General features: G+C 34.4%; 1 protein-coding gene across 1 annotated transcript in view; it reads left to right on the forward strand.

Annotated features, from left to right (window-relative positions):
- The window catches only part of DOCK7 (dedicator of cytokinesis 7), a 184,322-nt gene extending 171,511 nt beyond the window's left edge, over positions 1–12,811 (forward strand). The window contains exons 43-49 of the mRNA XM_079777830.1: positions 2,863–2,997; positions 4,146–4,235; positions 4,353–4,589; positions 4,928–5,071; positions 6,790–6,896; positions 9,382–9,549; positions 12,225–12,811. Coding sequence (XP_079633956.1) covers positions 2,863–2,997; positions 4,146–4,235; positions 4,353–4,589; positions 4,928–5,071; positions 6,790–6,896; positions 9,382–9,549; positions 12,225–12,267 — 924 coding nt within the window. The 3' untranslated portion in view covers positions 12,268–12,811. The remainder of the gene's footprint in view (positions 1–2,862; positions 2,998–4,145; positions 4,236–4,352; positions 4,590–4,927; positions 5,072–6,789; positions 6,897–9,381; positions 9,550–12,224) is intronic.
- The last annotated feature ends 1,511 nt before the right edge of the window (positions 12,812–14,322 follow it).

A 14,322-nucleotide genomic window follows, 5' to 3' on the forward strand; every position in this document is an offset into this window, starting at 1 on the left:
GATAGTTTCATCACCCACAAGACTGTGCAAGTCAATAAGTAGAACTGCTAAGCATAAGTTGAAGTATGTGGGAAGTTCCAAAAGAATTCATAACAATAAAGGGAGATTATGTTAGAAAATCATAGGCTAGGTTAAAGAAAAGTGGATTTTTATTTTTCAAATTCAAAGGAAAACTTATCATTCCGTGGTCCAAAACTCTGAAGAGAAAATAAAGATGGAAGTGACGTTTTTCCTGAAGATAAAGCTATGTGTTAATGTTTCATGAGCCTGATAGCATCAGTGGTTTGACACTGGAGAACTCTAAGTTGAAAATAAATTTACTCATTGGGGGCTGGGGGTGGGCAATGAGGGAGAAAAGAGGGACCTAGGTAATACTTTCAACAATATATTTTTTTAAACAGAAAGAAAATAAATTTACTCAGACTCTTAATTTTCCTACCTCTGCTGCTCCCTCCTTCACTTTAGTATGCACACATTCATTTTTAATTCCAGCAGCTCCATATAGTTACCCCTTAACTCTGCGTCAGTCACACTGGCCACCTTCCTGTTCTCTGAACGCATTAGGTAGGCACCTGCCCTTGGGCCTTTGCACTGGCTCTTTCCTCTGCCTGGAATCCACTTCCCTCAGAGATCCACATGAATAACTCACTTCCTTCATGTCTTTGCTCAGATGTCGTCTTCTTAATGAGACCTATCCTGACCACCCTCTTTGTCTCTTTTGTTCATTGATTTATCACAAATGTCTAGGATAGTTTATTGACACATAGGAGGCACTCAGATATGTGAATGGATGGTTTCCCTTACAGACATTCTGTTTCATGATTTTCCCTCTTTCTCCGCTGGCATGTCCTTTCCTCCGCCCACATCCAGTGTTCATTCTCGAATTGTAGAACCCTGTCTGTGCTATCCCTTTTGTGACCTGGCTCCAATAGGATTAATACTTCCCGGTACAACTTTTTAGCACATAACCCTTCATATTGTAATTATTTGAATACATTTTTTACTCTCTTGAGGAGCCAAATCGTATTTTTATGTTCCTGTTACTGATGAGTAGTGGCTAACACATCATAAGCACTCAATGTCTTTCCTTGAACTGAATGTTATTATGGAAAGTAAAGAAGGAGTTTTAAATGGTTGCTCATAGTTCAATTTTAAAGTACATTAATAATATTTAAGTCCAGATCCAGGGAGGCAGTGAGCCTCACTTATCAGATCGCTTATAGCAGTATTAGATCTATTTCTGAGGCACCACGCTTTAAAAGATGGCACTGAAAAAAACAAATAAAATGCACACGGGATAGTGATTACTCTCATATGGAAAGTATAGCTAAAGGAAATAAATTTTAATAGCCGTCTTCAAATATTTAAAAGGCCATCATATTGAAGATTTGAAATAGTATCTTAAATTGGAAACCTCTGAGAGGAGTACAGCCAGAATAACAATATTTTAATATTTGTGGGAATTTTCATGTATATAATGTTTTTGAAAAATAATCACAAATCATTCATTTTTTAAAATAATTTTTATTTCCCATGCAGTGTTTTCTTTGTTCCTTAATTATGTCAAAATTTGCTGTTATTATATTATTCCATTAGCATGTTGATAGTTTTTATCAGAATTTTCGTTGAATACATTTAATCTATCTAGAAAGATTTCCTTTGCTATAGAAATCAGTTAATTTTTATGTCTGTTAAATTTTGAAATGAAATAACTTGTGGAAAAAATTTAAATTAGAAACCTCACATTTTTTTTTTGGCTCCAAAGACTTTTTAAAAGAACTTTAAATCTTGACAAAAATGTGGGGTATTTTAATATGTACTTTTTTTAAAATTATAAAACTGGTAAATTAAGGATCAGACTTTTGCATTTTGCTTGATTATCTATGACATTTGTGACTTATTTTACATGCCCTTTGCCTTTATAGTAAGAACTCAATATAGGAAAAATAAGTATGGGACAGATTAGGCTTAAATATTTATGTGTGCTGTGTATGTAGGAGCCACCACAAAATCCTTCTAAAATATCTTTGTATCTAAATTGAAAGAATTGCATAGAAAGCTTCCAACTATTTTATCTTTATTGAAGGAATTTGTTTCCAAATGCACTGTGTAAAAGTGACTGTAATGTACTTCATACCTGAAATGAATGTGTGGATAATGTATGAAGTGAGTGGTTTGAGGACTGACAAATAACTAAATCCTCTCAATTTTTTCCCCTTTTACCTTTCAGTTTTACATTTTCCCCTTTCTATTTCATTTTTAGTTACTCATCCAAATAAAAATATTTTTATCAGCACAGGTCTACTGATTATAAATGTTTTGCTTTAGTGCTTCTGGATGGTCTTGGCATTTACTGATTGTCTGCTCTATGCCAGGTGCTATACTTGGCTTCTAACTTTTATGATCTAATTTATTATATTTAGAGATTATATAAGGCTGTTAACTAAAAATGTTAGTGTTTTTATGTAGTATGCTCTAATTTCAGAACAGTTAAGACACAGTCCATGTCATACTGAACATCTTTTCTTGCAATAAGGAAAATAAGTGAATTTATTTCAAGTGTATGGACTTAAAACATAAACCAATGTGAAGTAGTCACTTGGTACAAACCTTAAAAAGCATATACCATATGTGATTTATTCAGTTGGTGAAAGCCCAGTTACATAATGTTATTTGTTAGAAATATTGAAAGAGGAAAAGTTATTGCTTTGTTTTTATCTTCATTTAGGAAATAACAAAGTATTGTAATTTTTAATTAAAACTTTTTGCAGTGTTTTGGGAATTTTATATTATAGTAATCTAAGCATAATGTCAAAAACAAAAAGACTTTGTATTAAAGTTTCTTTATTTTCCTAAACCTAGGATGGGAAGCGGATGTTTGGCACCTATTTTCGTGTTGGTTTTTATGGAACCAAGTTCGGGGATTTGGATGAACAGGAATTTGTTTACAAGGAGCCTGCAATAACCAAACTTGCAGAGATATCTCACAGATTAGAGGTGAATGCTGTGGTGGTTCATACAATGTCATTTTTAATTCGCAATGGGAGTAGACTTTCAGATCCAAATCTAATCATCTGATAATTGATAATACACATCATGCCAAATAAACTGTCCTTTAGAGTACAAGGAATTATCTTTTCTGCTATCGTTTTGCTTTCCAACCTTTCTCTATTCTTATCCCTCAAAGTGTGGTTCAGGGACCAGAAGCACTGGCATCAGCTGGGAGATTGCTTGGAAGGCAGAGTCTCAGGCCCTGCCCCAGACCTTCCTAATAAAAATCTGCATTTTAACCAGATCCCCAGGTGACTTGTATTCACCTAAGAGTTTGAGAAACACTGCTCTCGGCTTGTTTTCATTCTCAACAAAATTGTTAATTTCTTGAATGTTTTATTCTTATTGATGACTTTACTGGTCTCTATTTCTGTAAATTGGCTTTAACTGTGACTTAATTTTTTAAGAGGCTAGGTAAGTCTTGGGAAATACGGAGAGAGTGTTCCTCAAACTTAATCATAAAAATTACCTTTGGAGGAAGAGTAGGGTTCCTTCTTTGAAGATTCAGATTTAATTTTTCCTTTTGAATAGCTCCATTCATTGCCCATGCTGCTACTCAGTGTCATATGGAAAAGTCACTGCCTTCTTGACCCAGGGTTGCCTTTTCAAAATCTAAACCTATGTAAAACTTCATCAAGTTAGTGCTTTTATTTGAAATTCTAGAACATTGCATGTAATCATTCATAAAAATGAGTGCTTCTTCATTGACCCGTGTCTGCAAGAAATCAGGCCACATCAGACACAATAAAAGTAAGATCTATACATCAAAGATACTGCGTTTCTTTTGTTTCTGCTTTCTGTCCCTTTTTGTTTTTCTTGAGGATCTCTTGTGAAACCCTGTATTTTTATTGAAGAAAATTGTTTTCTTCTACTTTGTGTTATTTAAAGTGAGTAGATGGGGATAAATATCAAATAAATATGGACTGAGACTGGGCTAATTTGTAGGGTAAATATAATTTCCTTTGTAATTATTAACATGGTTGTACATAAGCTTACTAAATGGCCTAATTTTGCTCAGGAGTCTCCCTCAGAGGCCTTCTCTAGTCTCTAATACTGTAAACATCATGTAAAAGATTTCTTTTTCTTTATTGTAGGGATTTTATGGAGAAAGATTTGGAGAGGATGTGGTTGAAGTAATCAAGGATTCTAATCCTGTAGACAAGTGTAAATTAGATCCTAACAAGGTATGGTTGCTTAAACTGTAGTGACACGAAGGTATATTTTTGAGGCTGTGATGTTGTTGGAGAGAGACTGTGTGATGATTTATCAGTGAGAAAATGAATGACTTTTTCCTTCCCCAGGCATATATTCAGATTACCTACGTGGAGCCGTACTTTGACACATATGAGATGAAGGACAGAATCACATATTTTGACAAAAATTATAATCTTCGCCGTTTCATGTACTGTACACCCTTCACTTTAGATGGTCGTGCCCATGGGGAACTTCATGAACAATTCAAACGGAAGACCATACTAACTACTTCTCATGCTTTTCCTTATATTAAGACAAGGGTCAATGTTACTCACAAAGAGGAGGTAAGTTCACAAATGGGGAAACAAAATTAGTGGAACTAATACATTGGAGCCATGTGACAACAGTGTGGATGCGCCTTTATGTACCTCCCCTCATGTGGTAGCATGCTAGAACTTGATCCATTTTTAAACGATTTACTTTAAGCTTCTTTTCTAAGTCCCTAATTCACACTCAGCTTTTACTTAAAAGGTGATTTTTCATTAAGGCATCCAAAGTTTGGGATTTTATTGTTAAATTACAGTTTACAATTGGTCTCCACTTTTTTTATTTTGATTATATATAAAGCTCTTTAAATAGTTTTCTATCAGTACACTGACCTAATAGGTGTTATTTCGTCCAGATCATCTTAACACCAATTGAAGTTGCTATTGAAGACATGCAGAAAAAGACACAGGAGTTGGCATTTGCAACACATCAGGATCCGGCAGATCCCAAAATGCTTCAGATGGTGCTCCAGGGGTCTGTGGGCACAACTGTGAATCAGGTTGGTGCTTTCTGCTGGCACTGTTTAATTTAAGTTATGAATGGAATTTGGAGTGATTTTATTATTATACTAGAGGCCCGGTGCACGAATTTGTGCACGGTTGGGGTCTGGCCAGCCCACCCCATCAGGGATGGGGGGGGGGTGCAATCGGGGGCCGGGCCGACCAGGGGGAGGGGCCGGGAGGGCTTGGCCAGTGGCAGTGCTTGTCATAGCAACCGGTCTTTCCGGTCACTTGGCTTCTATATATATAGATTTTACAAAGATCACAAATAAGTGCCAAATCAAGTGAAAAAGATGTTAGAACTGGTTGCAAAAGACACTGAAAGTATAAATATGAAGGTAAACTGGAAAAAGTTTTTAGTATCATCTCAATGGTAAAGATTTTCACTCCTGCCTTCTACACTGTCTAGGTTTTTCTACCTGTCTGTTCTTAAACATTCCATTAAGAAGGAATTGGGCCCTAGCCGGTTTGGCTCAGTGGATAGAGTGCCGGCCTGCAGACTGAAGGATCTCGGGTTCAATTCTGGTCAAGGCCACCTACCTCAGTTGTAGGCTCCTCCCCAACCTGGGCCCTGGTCAGGGTTTGTGCAGGAAGCAACCAATCGATGTGTGTATCTCACATTGATATTTCTCTCTGTCTTTCCCTCTCTCTTCCACTCTCTTTAAAAGATCAATGGAAAAATATCCTCAGGTGAGAATTAAAAAAAAAAATAAAGAAGGAATTGGTTCACTTAGAATAGCCTTTCCTTTTTGTACTGAAAGAATATGCTCAAAAAAGGAGGGTTCGTTTTCAGAGCTATGTACACGCATGTGAACACCTACTCTCTTACATACTTACTGATGTTATTTTCTCCAGAATGCCACACTGAACTGTGAGGAGTAAATAAGTAATGTGGAATCATTTTGAAACTTTAATGATATATGTACACAAAAGAGTACTATTGGTTTGTCATATGTAGATTAGAAGCCATCCCATTGTCTCTCTGATGATGATTAGGGAATATCTCAAGGTAAGAGGAAATCCAGACAGGCTTCAAGTAAGATTTCACATAATATGTCTTATACTATTTTTTTCTTTATATTTTTATTGATTTCAGAAAGGAAAGGAGAGGGAAAGAGAAATAGAAACATCAATAATGAGAAAGAATCATTAATGAGCTGCCTCCTACACACCCCTACTGGGGATCGAGCCCACAACCTGGTCATGTGCCCTGACTGGGAATTGAACCATGGCCTCCTGGTTCATAAGTTGATGCTCAACCACTGAGCAACACCAGCCAGGCTGTCTTACCCTATTTTTTAGGTTAAAGGAATAAAGCCAAAAAAGAAGCAAACACTTTAAGACCTTTAGCCCCCTAAAACACATGATTTGGAGGTCTGACCTCCAAATAATATAACTTGCAAAAGATTATCTTCTTTAATTTATGGTGTTGGGAACAGATTTTGAATACTGAGGAAATGTTTCAGGAAATCAAGTCTAATAATCTGAATTAACAATTGATTGCCAGTAGCCCAAGAATTTAATTTAAATTTTGTCGACAAGAATATCGACTTGACATTAGGAAAAACTAAAAACATATGACCAGACCCTGTCGCATACACATATGCATTAAGCTTAGATGCAGCCATTTTAGTGCTAAGAAAAATCATTCAGGTAACTTCTATCTCTCTGATTTTAGAGAAGACAAAACACACCTCTTGTTTTTCTTATTTTACAGGGGCCTTTGGAAGTTGCCCAGGTTTTCCTATCTGAAATACCCAGTGACCCAAAACTCTTCAGACATCATAATAAACTGCGACTCTGCTTCAAAGATTTTACTAAAAGGTATTCAAGGCTTCCTACATAAAGATCTTCCAATTAGCAAGCATATGAGCCTAACCAGCGGTTAAGGACAATAGGGGGGTGGGGGCATGTGTGGGGAGGGGTGTGGGCTGGGAATGGGGGGGGGTGAGGACAAATATGTGACACCTTAATAAAGAAATTTTAAAAATAATTAATAAATAAATAAATAAATAAATAAATAAATAAATAAATAAATAAATAGATCTTCCAGTTGAGAATGTCTAAAACCACACTGTAAAATAAGTGTCTTAAGGGACAATTGAAAAAAGAAAATATAGGAAAGGGATTCACTATGAAAAATAGTTGTGTATTTCTCCATTTACTAACATCTTTTAAATGTTTTCTTAATATTATTTTAATTTTTCGTAGAGGCCTTATATATCTTTTTATTTATTCCTTGGTATTTAATACTTTTATGTTTTTGTTAATGGTATCTTTTAAAATTATGTTTTGTTTACTGGTATACAGAAATGCATATATTGATATATTTTACATAAGAATATTGCCAAACTTACTTGTTAATGCTAATAATTAACCTGTAGAATATTTTTACAGTGATGTTTAGGATCGTTGGCACTATGTTGAATGGTAATAGTAATAGAGGCATCCTTTTCTTGATCTAAAAGGAAATGTTTTCACTGTTGAGTGTAATGTTTACTTCAGGTTTTTTGTAGATGTTTTAACTAAAGAGGCTCCCACCTATTTGTACTTATGCTAAGAATTTTTTGTTTTGTTTTAAATATATTTTTATTGATTTCAGAGAGGAAGGGAGGAGAAATAGAAACATCAGTGATGAGAGAGAATCATTGATTGGCTGCCTCCTGTATGGAATTGAGCCTGCAACTGGGCCTGTGCCCTGACCAGGAATCGAACACTGACCTCCTGATTCATAGGTTGGTGCTCAACAACTGAGCCATACCAGCCAGGCTATGCTAAGAGTTTTTTATCATGACAAATTTAAAATTTTTATTAAATGGTGTATGTGTGTGATATTTGTTAACACATTTTCCTATTATTTTACTTGGGAGTTTTGCAATTGTTTTTAAGGGTGAGATTGAAATACAGTTTTTTCGCCCTAATCGGTTTGGCTCAGTGGGTAGAGCTTTGGTCTGTGGACTGAAGGGTCCCAGGTTTGATTCCGGTCAAGGGCATGTACCTTGGTTGCAGGCACATCCCCAGTAGGAGGTGTGCAAATATCAATGTTTCTCTCTCATCGATGTTTCTACCTCTCTATCCCTCTCCCTTCCTCTCTGTAAAAAATCAATAAAATATATTTTAAAAAATGAAATACAATTTTTTCTTATAGTTCCCATTAGGTTTTGGTATCTCAAACTTGAAAAATGAGTTGGAAACTCTTCTCAGGAATAGTTCTTCTCTTCTCCCCCCCTCCCACCCCAAATACTTCGGATTTTTTTTTTTTTTTTTAATAATCTGGAATTGTCACATTGGGATTATTCATCTTTACAGTGTTTGGTAGAATTTACATGTTGGTGTTTACTTTGGTTATAGATTTGTGACTTGGCTGATTCTATGTATTTGATGGTTTTAGGATAATTCATGTTTTTTCTTATTAAGTCTGTTTTGATGAATTATATTAATCTAGAAGAATATCATTTCAGATTTATTGCATTAAATTATACATATCCTCTGTGCCTTTGAACTTCTGCTGTATTTGACTTTATGTCTCACTTTTAATTTCTTATAGGGATTATTTAGCCTTCTCTCATTTAATCTTGCCAGTGCTTAGTCTTTTTTCTTTTCTTTCAAAGAACCAACTCTTTTATTTATTGATATAGAGCTGTCATACTTTTAAATTTATTTCCTTCCTTATACTTCAAGTTTATCCTGTTCTTTTTAGATTGCTTAGCTCTTCAGTTTTAGCCTTCTTTTCTAATGTAAGCATTTAGGGCTATATATTTTCCCCTGAGCATCACTTTAGATACATTCTGCAAGTGGTGATCTGTATACATTGCCTTTTAATATCCTTTCATTTATCTATCGGAGTCAGATATTTTTTTTCTCAAATATCTGAATAAACTGTTCTCAAGAGCTATTCATTTAGAAACATTAGGACACAGGCAAACCACTGTGCCAGATGCCATTGATGCCTCATAAATGAATATGGCTATTATATTTCTTTTAGTTTAGAGCTTTAAGTTTAGTGGTAATAGGAGGGAGGAAAAATGGCTTCAGAATTAATATTTAAAAATACACAATTTTTTCCTTGTTAAATTTTTATTGAATAAAAATAATTTTCAATTAAATGAAAACTGGAAGTGAATGTTAGATTTTAAACAGTTGATCATCTGTTCCCTTTCTTAAACCTAATATAAGGCAGGATATTTAACAATCAACCAAGAAACTTGAATGTCATCATGGGGAATGTGTGTGTTTATACAGTCAGTATATGGCACTAACCCCTCAAACTATACCAGAAGAAAGTTTTTGACATCACTGTTTTTTCTAGGTGTGAAGATGCCTTAAGAAAAAATAAGAGCTTAATTGGGCCAGATCAAAAGGAGTATCAAAGAGAACTGGAGAGAAACTATCATCGCCTTAAGGAGGCCCTACAGCCTCTGATAAACAGAAAGATCCCTCAGTTATACAAGGTAGTATTACCTGTCACCTGCCACAGGTATGCTCATTTTTCTATTATTTGGTATATGTTCAGAAAAATAAAATCTGTTGAATTATTTGTTTTAATAATGAATTAGTGTAACTTTTATTACATGATTTTAGATACTGTGTCTCCTGACAAGTTCAACTAATAATAAGCCTTTTATATCTCTACATGAATCAGCCTCCAAGTTATGTATGTAATTCAAGAATCACAAAGTTGTGCTAAATACTCATACTAACCAGGACCACATATAAGTCTGGCCTCTTAAAACTATTCCTTTTATTAAAGTCCTGTCACACTTCCTAGTATTTTTGTGGGAGAATTCACTGGAGTATATCAGGAACCAGATATTTGTTTCCCTCAGCCCTGGCAGTAAATAGTATGCAGTGTTCTTCATTTGTATTAAAACACATACCCACATTATCAAGACGGCTTCAGTATTTTTCTCTACTTTCCAAGTATGACACAAAAGTTAGAAATAGAAATAACTTGGAATTTTCTACAACAGATCCTAGTTGTACTTGAGCAGGTAATTTAACCTAATTTTTAGATTTCTCCTCTAAAATTTCTTACCTTGAAAAGGTTGTTGTGGACATTAAATGGCATGTACATTTCCAAGGATGGTACTTAACATTGTACTTTTTAGTGCCTCAATTCTGGACAGGGCATGATAAGGTAAACTGTTTTTGCATTTTGAAATCTAAATATATATACAACTCGAATTATTGTGGTACCAATGTTACCACCTTCTGAATTAATAACAGTAAAGCCATTAAATTATACTTACCTAATTAATATTTAGAAGGCCTTTGAAGTTGCTTATAAGAAAACAATGTAAATGCATACTATATTACAAAAGAAAATTATTTGATCATCTGGAAATTAGTTCTTGTTCTTCAGTAATCTATTTCTGTACTTCTAGGCCTCTGAAAAAAAAACATGTTCATTCAAAAAATGCCAGCTATCTGGCTGCTATATGTCACGTCCCCTACAGGAAGCATGTAGATTATTTGAATCTATTCCACAATCTAGAGGAGCAGAGGGAGATCAGAAGGCCTGATTTAGATCCTTCCTCTGGCAAAATATTATTTTGCTTCCACCATCCGGTACAGATGTGAATACCTAAGGTGGCTTCCTCTTAAAATTGCCAAAGGGAAGCAACACTAGTCCCCCTCCACTTTTGGCTTCTTCAATCACTTTGGAGTTTTTCTTCTTGCTGCCTCTAACCCCCTTCCACCAGTTTTACACTGTTTAAATGACCTAGAATGAGGGTGCTGGGTCCCTGAGGTCATCAGACAGTTTCCTAATCTTGTCTCACTTCCTTCAAATCTCTCCCACTTTTCGATGGAAAGACTGTATTCTTCCTATTTGAAGGGAACTCCGTTACACTGTTATCCTGAGCTTTTGCTTTCTCAACTATCTGATTATGGTCAATCCCCCAAGATTCAGTTCTTAATGTTTGCAAGAAGTTCTTTGGAATTTAGAAAAGCTCTTATGAACATTATCTAGCTTTTAATACTGCTGTTTTCCCTGGAACCAAAAAAAAAACCAACACCCACACTTTGAAATTCAAAGCTTCATGACTTTTTTATACCTGCCCTTTCCTTTCCTGGAGATTATAAACCTCAAAGATTAACCTTAATAGCAGGAAAGATAAGTGAAAGAAATTCAGGATAAAGGAAAATACATTAAGAGGTATTGAAGAATATTAGCTATTAACTAAATAGCTATTAACTAAATCTTCACTATTAACTAAATCTTCAGAACTTAGAAAATAAAGCTTCCTTAGAATTTGAAATTTTTATTTTACGGATTTAAAAAATCTAGAGTATTAATTATTTATACAGTATTAAGATAGTGGTTCTCAAGGTATGGTCTGGGACTTCTGTGGGAGGGTGCCCTGAGACCTTTTCAGGAAGTTCCTCAGTCAAAACTAATTTTATATAATACCAAATATGATTTGCCTTTCTCACTGTCATTCTCTTGAGAAAGTACAGTGGTTTTGCAGACTTCATGCAACGTGATATTGTAAAAGACATGAGAACCTAGGCCTTTTATTAAGCCAGACATTAAATATGTAAGCATGCCACTATCGTAAAATTTCTTCCAAGTTATTTTTAATAAACCTATTTATGTAATGGGTTATTTTGTAAAAATAAGTTGAATTTTTCTTAGTTTGAATTTCTAATATGGTAAATATGATCCACATAAACAAAAGCTTCCTGGGTCCTCAATTTTTAAGTATAAAAAAGTCCTAAAACTCAAAAGCTTAAGAACCACTGATTTAAAACTTGAAATTTAGTGTTTTAAGCACACCTGCCTTTTGCCTTTTAATAATTGTAAAAAAAAAAAAAAAAAAAAAAATCTTTTCCTGAAATCTCTCCCATTACCCCTTAGTTTCTTATTTATCATATCTAATGCTACTATTGCACAAATGACTAAATGATCAATGCATTTGGTAAAGTGTTTACTGCAATATAGCTTTAATCTATAGAGGTCTATAAACCAGAATATATGTAAAGCAGAGTAACTTGAACATTAATAACAACTTTGGTACAAAAAGTTTTAAAACTTATTAAGTTTTTGGTGGCAAAACTTTGAGATAACTTTGGCAGAACAAAAAAGTAAAGCCTAATCTACAGAAGTTTGCAAAGTTTGCTTGCTTATAATTATATCCTTTTTCTTCCCAGAGATTCCTTCAGTCGAATGAGCCTGCGCAAAATGGATCTCTAAAATAAATACTTGTTTTTATTAATTTGAAAAGAGCCACATATTCAACATTGAGTCTGAAAAGAAGTTAAGATCTATTGAAAAATAAGACTTGGGACTTAAATCTGAAAATTGTAGCATTAATTTACTCAATGAAGAATGCAGTGGCCAAATCAAATGTAGATTGTTGAAGTTTGAGAATCATGGCTTTAGCTTCTAATATTCTGGTAATATGCTGTTATCTTTTTAAAGACATTTTAATGACTCAAGGGTACACTATACATTTACCATTATTTATACCATAGCTAATGTTAATTTTATTTACTTTAAGTTTGTATTTTTTAATTTATATGACCATTTATAGATTCATTTTGGAACCATTTTAAATGTAGTAAATGCTTATTTTAAAGGTACTATTAAATATGTGAACGTTTACACTAATTTTATTGAGTGGGACTTTACAAATTTTCTTTATTGACAAAGGCAGAAAATAAGTTAGAGTTGATTCAAGAACTAGCATAATGAAAATAAAAATTGACAGTCACTTTATGGCCCCAAAGTTCCAAATTGAATGAATTAATGGGTGAAGACATTGATAACTGGTTTGTGAAGTCTTAAAACTGGTTTCTAAGCTATTTTGCATTTAGATACCAAAAAAGGGGGGGGATTTAGAGTAAATTGCAGAAATAACTTTAAGTACTGGGATAGCTAATACCAGTGACAGTAGCTTGATCTTTGACTTTCAACTTTATTATACTAATAATAATGGTATCAGCTTAATGACTCTCAACAACTAAAATGAATGATTCCTGTTTCAAATTAAACAAGCCAGTCATCAGTTTTTTTGTGACCAAAACTATTACATCATAAAGCTATTACACCATAAAAACACAAAGAGCTGCTGTTTGACTTTAATTTACCAGCTGAGAAGTTATATTTTTTGGTACTTGTATAGATTTTACAAAATATATGTAAAAGTAAAATTAGTTGTTTTAATTGAAGTTAAGAACCAATTAATTTAAAATTTCAACTTTATAAGAAATTCAACAATTTTGGGGGAAATATATTTCAATTACTTGGCAAATTTTTCCAAGAAAATGCATTAATGCTTTCTGGAAGTGTTTTGACAATGTTTTCTTTGTGTAGTATTATAGCTTATAGAAAGCCATCATTTATAATCTATTTCTCTGATCTGACCCGTTACATGAATCACTTAGGAAAATAACATCTCCAAAACATCTGATTCTCCTAAGTGTATAGGTGAGGTGAGAGTATCTATCCCCCTCCAGCCTACCTTTATAACTGGCAGTATCATATCAAATTCTTATCTACATCAAAGACTGAATTATGAAAAGGATTTTCAGATAAGTCTACAATGTTGGACCACAAGGGGGTTAACCAAGGAGTCAGCAAGGTATAACTTCAAAAATATATTTGGGGACAAAGGATCCAGATGGACAATAAGGAAAGGCTGGAATTAATGGACATTCTTTAAAACAAAAAAGGTAACATATACTTTTCCATGGGTGTGGAAAGGAGGTAGATATAAGGGAGAGGATATTAAATCCCTAGGTCATTTCTCATTAAGTTGCATTTATGTAAAAGCTTGAATAGTTTCAAACAAATCTGTGACAATATCAAGAACTTGAACCCTATATAATAAAAGGGTAATATGCAAATTGACCGTAACGGCAAAACCACCAGGAACAACCCATCACTATGACATGCACTGACCACCAGGGGGCAGACAATCAATGCAGGAGCTGCCCTCTGATGGTCAGTGTGCTCCCACAGGGGGAGCTCCTCTCAGCCATAAGCCTGGGAGCAGGCCTAAGCTGGCAGGTGGACATCCCCAGAGGCAGTCCGGGCTGAGAGGAGACGCCCCCCCATGTGCACAAATTTTTGTGCACCAGGCCTCTAGTATTTTATTTAGTTAGCTTGCATTACTGATTATTTTCTGACTTGATTCAGAAGAGGTTTTCTCTTACCCTTAAGACAGCAACACTTGGTAACTTACCGTGAACTCCCAATTTTCTTTAAACTTTCTCCTATTAGGAACCTATACTAGTGGTTCTTAAC

Source organism: Cnephaeus nilssonii (assembly GCF_951640355.1).
Source record: "Cnephaeus nilssonii genome assembly, chromosome: 7".
Classification (NCBI taxonomy): domain Eukaryota; kingdom Metazoa; phylum Chordata; class Mammalia; order Chiroptera; family Vespertilionidae; genus Cnephaeus; species Cnephaeus nilssonii.